Genomic DNA, 8,951 nt, shown 5'->3' on the forward strand with positions numbered 1-8,951 from the left:
TATATATATATATATATGTACGTACGTATGTATGTATGTATGCATGCATGCATTCATTAGTTAAAGATACATTCTTCCAGTATTTAATTCTAGGAAGCAAAAAAACTAATATGAGGCTGACAATTTGTTTTACATACATATACATATATATATGTATGTATATGTATGTATATATGTGCATATATATACACACACATACATACACACTGTGTGTGACCAATTTTCTCCACCACAGAAGGCTTTTTCTAATTACTGTAAATTACAATGGTCACAACAAGGCTCAGGAAGAATTACTTAAGTATAGCTTATATTGTAGTATCATAGGTGTTATCTTCCCCTTCATTATGAAGTGCTAACCACTGACTTAAGTTACACACTGATGGATTAATGCTGTTAGAATCTTAAAGCCCTTTAATCCTGTGGGAACAGCAGAACACTGATTAAGTATCAAAATGGTTAGTATCATCACTTCAAAACACTTAGCAATCTCTACTGTCATTTGCTGTACCTATTAACTCCAGAATACCAAGCTGCAGCCAGTGTCATGTTGACAACAACATCTACTGGAACAAGATCTGCTACTGCACCATTGGAAGCTCTCATTGTTCGAAGAATTCCTTTTCCTGCCTTAAAAAAACAAAATAAAAAGAGAGAGAAGATGCACCAGTAAAACACATGAAGCTTCCAAATGGAAGAATCATTAATATTAAATATTTTTAAAGTAATTTAATATTAAGAAATTACTTACAGCAATGAAAAGACCACTAGGTCCATTGAAGTTATCAATCCATCCCTATCATGAACAGTTGGGAGGAAAAGGTTTGAGTTAGCAAAGTCAACAATTAAGTGAAGATTTGTCAAGTTAACTCGAGAGACATTAGTTTCCATACACCTAAATGAAGCTCTCCCAAAGTAAAATCAGGTAACATAACATCCTATAATATAGACAATCAGTCTCTGTAGTTTCACTGGTCCTTTTAAGTGAATTATTGATTTGCTTATTTCTTACAGTTAATAAAAATGCACAATACATTTATGTTCAAAATATTTATATTTTTATATTTATATTTTTAGACAACTTCCATCAACTCAGTCCAATAGTTGCCAACAAAACTGCAAACTCTCATGAGGGTTTTGGGTGTGTTTTTTTTTTTCCCCAAGTAGAAAACATTTTCACTTAGCTTTAAAGCCAATATTTAGACACTATGTACCTATTATTCTGACACATACATACTCCAGATTTGTGGTATCAATTATATGTATTCTTGAGTAGTTAAGAAATATTTAGTGTTGATTTGAAGCAGTATCTCCTATACACGAGGAAGCATATAGCATAAATACTGTCCATCAGTATATAGCATAGAGCACATAGAATGCATGTCATTCCCTGCCATTACGAAGCTTGGTTAAGTGTTTTGACTCTACTTGTCATATGTGCCACACGCCCCATTTTCATTAGTGACACTTCACAGCTACTGACATGTTAAAGCACCCTGAAGAAGGAAAATGGTTGAAAAAGATTTTTACATGTGAAATCGTGTCTCCCATTGTGACATCAGTATGTTGTTCCACATTTAGAAGTAATTTAGGTCCCTATACATCCAATACATGCAAGTATCCTATTTGATGTATTTTGTATCATAGTTGTTAACCGGAAGCAAATCAAGCCACAGCTCTGAAGTCTGAGAGGTTTTCCTCTACAAAGTTCACTACACACATAAGCTGTCAGTACAGTTTACAAGCAAGACAGACAGACGAAAACTCAATAACTTACGGGAAAAGGCTCCTTCCAGCTAGCACCAACAATAGATGGCCTTATAATGGCAGTGTTTAATCTTGCACCTTCTTGCTGTACTACATATTCAGCTAAGGCTTTTGTATACGTGTAGGTGTTAGGCCTGTCACCTATAAGTTTAGGAGTAATATCATTTACTAGGCTATCATCCATCCACCTACAGAAATAAAATAAAAGAGTGTAAATAAATGCACGCTGTTTCACTGGAGAAAGCGAGGGGAAAAACGGAAATTATTTAAAATAAAAAATACTTCTGAAAGTATTCTGAAAGTATACTCCCCAAGAAGCTGCATAAGCACACACAAATAAGAAATTCTGCAAAGAAACATAGGTAATAATTAACAACTCAGTTCTGTATTTCCTGTGTCTGCAATAACCCCACTAGGTAACACTAAGTCTGTATACTTTAAATCTCAGCTTGAGTGTCTGAACCTAAAGCCAGCTCCCACTGAATTCTGCAAGTCACGTACTTTCACATTAAACTTAGAAACTGTAAAACATTTCCATAAGCATTTGTTTATCAGGATTTGCTGGCAGATTATATAGGGTTTGGCTTTAAAAAAAACAAAACAAAACAAAAAACTATCGCTTCCAAAATGTAATTTAAGAAAATAAAAGAGCCAGGATTTTTGCTTATTTAAACTAAAGGTTAATTTTTGAAAATATTTTTGAAAAATATCAAGTTTAATAAAGCCTGTCTCCTACTCATTTTTCTTAACGACAACTGCATATTTATAGAATTGTTGTGAAAGAAGAGCTTAAGGAAGAAAGTTTAATTTGAGAGCCAGTAGCAGCAGTGTAGTTAGGACTGTTTATTGACATTATCACTAGCTTACGTAATACTGCTAATACTGATTTTCATGCTCATTTGGCTTTAAATTAAACCATAAAACTTAAGCATTTGAGTGCAAATATGAAGAACAGAAACTTGTTTTTCCAAATCAGAACACCTGGCTAGTTCCAAAACACTTCTCCAAAGATTTCATATGGTATACTCTAAACAGTATATTTATAAGCTTAGTTAAATATGAAAGCTTGTTTTTAAAAAAGCATTTTAAAAGAGTATAGAGACTGAAATGGAAAAGTCACTCCATGAGCAGAAGAGAGAAGGGCTGCATGTTTTGGAGTCCACTGGAAGAAGCATACACTAGTTAAGTTCTTGTCTGATTCACTCATTTATTATACTCCATACTACTGTACTGAAGAGCCTCTGCAAAAACCTCTCTTTGGAAGAGGGACAGCAAGCTTCCCAGCATTAATAAGCTAAAAAGCTTATACAAGTCCCAGCATTACCTCCAATGTTGGGTTAAGTGACCATACATCTCTAAAGCAAGCTGGGACAGAGGGATTCCTGACAGCCTAGCCACACGATTCCACAAGCTCCAGGGCTAATAGACAGTAGAGTGCAAAAACATCCTTCCAGTGGCAGCTCACAGGAAGCTCAGTTTACCCAATTACTCTGGAAGCTTAGAGAATAAATGCATTATTTATCACCTAGAGATCTCTATTACGTTCCTGACTCAATTCCATATCATGCAACACTTTTTTTTTTTTAATGACAAGATTTCCTTACAAGATTCAATACTACTTCATACCTAGCTCAGCTTTAAGTGACCATGAAACCTCAGCTTGTTTCCTTTACAAAAAAGGGTTAGTGTCAGTCATACTTTAGATTTACAGGACAACATAAACTTGTTTCTTAGGTTCTGCTTCTTAACTGTTTGATACTTCACTACTAGAAAGCAAATAAAGATTCCTGAATTAGATTAGTAAAGCATAACACATACTCAAGAGAATCCATCAATTTCTTGGGATCAACAGGAGGTGGATAAACAATTTCCTCAATATGTTTTCGATTGCAATATGCATACGCAGTGGAAACATGCATGAATACTTCTAGATTCGTCATTTGCTGTGCCAAAGAAAGGAGCTGTTTTGTGGAAAGCACATTTAACTGAACTGCATCTCTGTTGATTAAAAAGAAAATTAATCAGTAAAAAGCAAGACACAAAAAACGCATAAAGAAATAACTACTCAATCCACTAATTATCTCCTAAATACCTAGTGACAGGTATATATGGTATTTCTAATATTCCTGACTTACTCCCTTACCCCTTAGAGAGAAAGCACGTACAGTATCCTAACCTTCTGCTCGTAACAATCTATGCAGAAAGTTCTCTCAATGTTCAGGATACTTTTTCTAAGTTCTTATTGGCAAGACACGCAAAGTCAGCATACTTTTGGTTTCCTCAAGCTAAACCCTAATACAGTAAATTTTTCAAAAGATGCAAAGGAAAAGAAGATACAACAGAACACCTAGCTACTGTATGAGATGGCTGTCAATTTTAACAGCAGCTTTAAACTTCCTAGCTCGAGTTAAGTCAATACCTCAGGAGGAAGGCTTAGAGAGCTAATAATTTGGATTTGGCTGGCATTTTCTCATAGGATAGCTGAAGACTCAGTAGCACAAAAGGATTACAGGAAGAAAAGGAGAACAAATAAAAAGGATTGAAATAGCATACCACATACTTCCATCTCTCCAACTTAACTGCTTCTCATAAAGACAGCACCCTTAAGGACACCACAGAGATATGCCTAGTCTTTTACACATTTTGCACCACATCATAAAACACCTTAATGATCAACTTCTGTGATTGTTTTATACATTCCAGATATTCTCTTCAGTCTACAGAAGTTACTATGGGAGCTAGCATTTTTGTATACAACACACTAATCAACTAAGATTCAAGAATACTGCTAAATCAAGCTTTACCAAACCTTTTTTCGCAGTGTTACATTAATAAAATGTTTATTTTAGGGGGGGGGGAAACAAGATTAAGGCTGCTTTATCACATATTATCACTGAAACGTTAGGGGGCAGGGGTCAGGGAACTGCTCTAAAGCAATAAACACCATTCAAAAATATTACCTCCAAATAAGTTACTCTGTTTAAAATAGCGTTGTTCTTAGTATTCACTTTCTCTTTAAGGAGGTCAAGTAAAGAGTTAATGATGATAGCTGTATGCATCACTGTATAGAAATTTTTGGGCAAATTAGGAAGAGTTCCAAAATAAGCCTCAAGTATTTCACTTTCTTGGCTTCATTTCTACTGCTGACCCTGAGCTAAGTTATTTTGAAGCCCACTGGAAGAAGCACATGTTATGTAAGTTTTTGCCCAATTTATTATATAATGACTAAAGAGCAACTACTATATTCCTCTGAAAACATCTTAATTCTATCAAGTGATGTCTCAAACAGGAAGTACCGTCACAGCAAGTCAGTTTCCTTGGAAAAAAGGCAGTGAGCTTCCAAGCATTAAGTGAACCAGGAAGTGATGCCGTCAGAAAGGAGGTAACTTCCACTGTTATGGTGTTAAGCAACTTTACATCATTTACTACTGTAAATAAAGATCCGATGAAGGCTGATTTAAAAGAAGAAATATTCTGGCACATTGGTGCTCTGGCCCCAAACCCATCCTAATAAATGTTCGTTTTCTGTTGTGTAAACAATGCACTGCACCCTCCGTAAATGGAAATTGCCAGAGGCTTAACAACATCAAAAGCCCATTCCACTAGACTTTCAAATTACTGCAAACTCCTTTAGGCCTCCAACAGGTTTGCAGCTCCCTAGCATTCTAAGACAATAGAACAGTGATAAAGATGGACTACCTTCTACTATTCCAGTATACAGAATAGCATTTTCAGAGAGGTAGTGCCAACATTTTTAACAACCCAAATCTTCATCTCAGAGTTGTTTAACATTCTCTTCATAAAAATTTGAGCTGTTTACCACAAGATCATAATCTCTGCTTAAAAAGAATTTTCTTGCTTTTGTGAATCTTTATTGTATTATTTCCTTAATAGAATTCCATTCTGTACAAGATGAAAACTATTCCACTTGCAGTTTTCAACTGATTTCTAATTCTCCCTATTCCAACCACTGCAAACTTCCACTCTTCTTACTGAATGACTTTCTGAAGGTATTTAATCTGCTCTTTTGTTCCTCAAGGAAATAAATCAAGTACTAGAACTGTTTGTAGTCCCTTTTACACACAAACTCTAGTATGAGTAATGAACATAGTACACACTATACAGCTACAGCATGTTTACATCCTCTCCAGCTCTCCCAGAAATTAGAGCAATGCATGAAGGAAGACTGAGAAAAGCAATATATCTCCAAGCTTCTTCTCAACATCTTCCATTCAAAAAGGGCTTTGAAAATTAGCAAAGGCTTCTAGTTAAATAAGGGAGCCTACAGCAGAGTAAAAAAGAAAATTATCTATTTCATTTCTATGGACTAATAGTCAGTGTCTGTCCAGAACTTTAACTAGTGTAAAATTCATGTTGAGTAGTGTAATTCTAATCTCTGGCAATGCAGATTTAAATACTGTACCTCCATCTTTTTAAGAAAAGAAGAATAAAACCCAATAGCTAAAGATTACTTCTAGGGAAAAGATTAGTACCTAAAGTAGAATCATTAAATTGACCAGACATGGAAAAACAAGTTACACGTTCAGCCTATTTCTGAGACCACTACATTTGCAAGACTGTGCAGATATCCTTTCCTCTGAATACCAACAGCTTATCACACCAGACCGTACAGAACTGTAGACTCACCTTAGCGTTTCATTGAATCTGACTGTAGCAGCACAATGAAATATAATATTAATGCATTCTATAAGTTTTTCCTTGACTGGGTTACTAAGGTCCAATTCAGGCTGTGTAAGTTCACTTGTAATCACTATAATTTTTTCTTTGAAGTATGGCTGCTCCTCTCGCAATCTGTCAAAGAGCTGAGAAAAAAAAAACATAGGAATAAAAATTCAAACTGATAGCCAATGAAGACATGATTTGTAACTGAAAAGCCACACTTTTTTTTGTCTACGTATTCATCTTAATAAGTTAGCAATCTTACAACATGCTACTGACTTCCCAAGAACACAAGTACTGCATGTTTTACACAGAAAGCAGTAAGACTTCAAATAAAAACTTTTTAATAGTCATCCCTATCCTTGAAATCAGGTATCTCAGAATGTCAAAAGGAATAGTCTCTACAAGACAACAGAACATAAAGCCTTTTTAGATAGCAGTCTCAGTACTCTCTCTTCTTTCAGCAGGGAGAAGGATGACGAACCTGCACAAGTTATTTTAGTTTTTAGGTTTAGAAAGCTTTTGTCAAGCTTGAAAAAAATCCAACATTTATGAAAAATATTCCTGGACTTACTCCAGATTTTGGGAACTTCCACATTAAGAAAAACACAGAAAAATTACCTGCTTCTCTACCTAATCAAGAGAGAAAATAACAGGGTTAAAGGCTCCTCATTATGTTAGAGTATCTTATCAGATATAAGATACTCTTATCAAACAGGTGGTCAACTACTTAAGTAGCAAAAAAAAAAAAAAAACAAAAAAAACAACCCCACATCTCTCACCTACACCTGTGTTCATCATATGCCTCCTCATGGTTAACTGGATTCTAACCATGCAGCTTAATATGCAGATAATTAGCATGCAAGTTTTCCTGAGCAAAAGAGTACTGTGGGTATGGAGCTAAATGCACCTGAATTTTTTTTTTTTTTTTTTAATCAGACCAGGCCCTACTTAATTGCACATGGGCCATTCAATAGCAGTAATGCTGTAGTAAGAATGTAAGATGCATCTAGTAGTAAAAATCTTGGATCAATTTCCCAAGCAAGAGATTTCACCTTTAAAAGACAAAGCAGCCAAGGTAGCATTTAAAGACTGTGATCACAACCACTGCCACTGAACCAGACACTGCTGCACTAGTTTCACAGAGTGAAATACCCCAGTAGCTTTGTGGTTTTGTCCTTTTTACTTTATAGTAAAAAATACATTTTAAAGAAGTTTTGTTACTTACATGCATTAACTATACTATATATGTACATACTTTATATGTGGCTCAAGACTATTTCTGTTCAGTCAGTGCGGCCCAGGAAAGCAAAAAGGTGGGACACTCATGCAGCAGCTATTCTTCTCAGGAGAAAAGTACCCTCACTCATCCACACATCTACAGAGAAAATCACTTAGCTAATTATTCTGATGCTTCCATAGCACAGAATTTCAGTGCCTTTATTTTGTTGTCACAGGTTTGCGGTAATATGAATAACTAATAGATCTGTAATAAACAATTGAGGAAAACAACTCTGTTCTAGTTTCAAAAACCAATTCAAACAACTTGTTGAGATCTCTTTGCTTACTGGTAGATCCAGCAGCACACTGGAGAAAAAAAAAAAACAAAACAAAAAACACCAACCCAAGCATTAAACCCCATCTTACATAAAAGAAAACAAGGCAGAAGGAGAAAAATCAACTGAGACCATCTGAAGGAGGGTTTCAACCTAATCCTACTACTCCGAGGCCACACTACCTCCTACATGTGATTATACATTCTCTTAACATGTTTTAACTCAGATATTTGACTTCCCAATACTGCTGAACACCCTACTCTTAATTTAAATACAGGATAATTTCCCATTATTGGCCTTCCTTGCTTTCAAGTATTGCAATACTTGAAAAAGGACTACAGAAACACTAGAAGGTCTTAGCATTTAAGTTTGTTAGAATAAAAAACACTTAACAGTATCTTGCTTTAGGCAAACCAAAAATGTTCTCATAGCAAAATGGGAGCAAGATTCAGAAGCATAAATAAATATGCTGTGAGAAAGTGATACACACCTTACAGCTGGTTATTTCCTCTATTCGTGTTTCTGGTGTCTGCCCTGCTTTGGGTCTTACCAGTACATATACTGCTTTTACTTTAGGACAAGATCTGAGCAGTTTTTCCAGAAGCACTTTTCCCATGAAGCCCGTAGCTCCAGTCAGAAGAACATTCTTTCCTTCATAATATTCAGGTATGGAAACCATTATGACCTTAAGATAAAAAAGAAATATATATTGTGGGACTTCCAGAAGTTCAAATTTACATAAGGTACAAACTGCATAGAAGCAAATATTCAACCTCATACCTGAAAAAAAAAAAAAGGCTTACCAGATATTGGCACTAGTAATACTTGAAAACTTGTTCTTTCCTCCCCACCACATTCCACAGAGTCCCATAGAGTCACTACAATCATTCCAGATCTTATCATAAAACTGCCCCATCACAGTTTCTCCAAGGAATTGAACACTCACTCCAT

The 8,951-nt window shown here is 35.4% G+C and overlaps 1 protein-coding gene across 1 annotated transcript; it reads right to left on the reverse strand.

Annotated features, from left to right (window-relative positions):
• Nucleotides 1–480: 480 nt before the first annotated feature.
• LOC100540589 (fatty acyl-CoA reductase 1) lies at nucleotides 481–8,685 on the reverse strand. The gene is made up of 6 exons (XM_010710966.1): nucleotides 8,491–8,685; nucleotides 6,412–6,587; nucleotides 3,583–3,762; nucleotides 1,775–1,952; nucleotides 749–793; nucleotides 481–627 (listed from the first exon to the last, which is right to left on the reverse strand). The coding sequence occupies exons 1-6, from the start codon at nucleotides 8,677–8,679 to the stop codon at nucleotides 496–498; spliced, it is 900 nt and encodes a 299-aa protein (XP_010709268.1). The 5' UTR covers nucleotides 8,680–8,685; the 3' UTR covers nucleotides 481–495.
• Between the last annotated feature and the right edge of the window lie 266 nt (nucleotides 8,686–8,951).

The sequence above is a fragment of the Meleagris gallopavo genome, chromosome 5 (genome assembly GCF_000146605.3).
Source record: "Meleagris gallopavo isolate NT-WF06-2002-E0010 breed Aviagen turkey brand Nicholas breeding stock chromosome 5, Turkey_5.1, whole genome shotgun sequence".
Taxonomy (NCBI): Eukaryota; Metazoa; Chordata; class Aves; order Galliformes; family Phasianidae; genus Meleagris; species Meleagris gallopavo.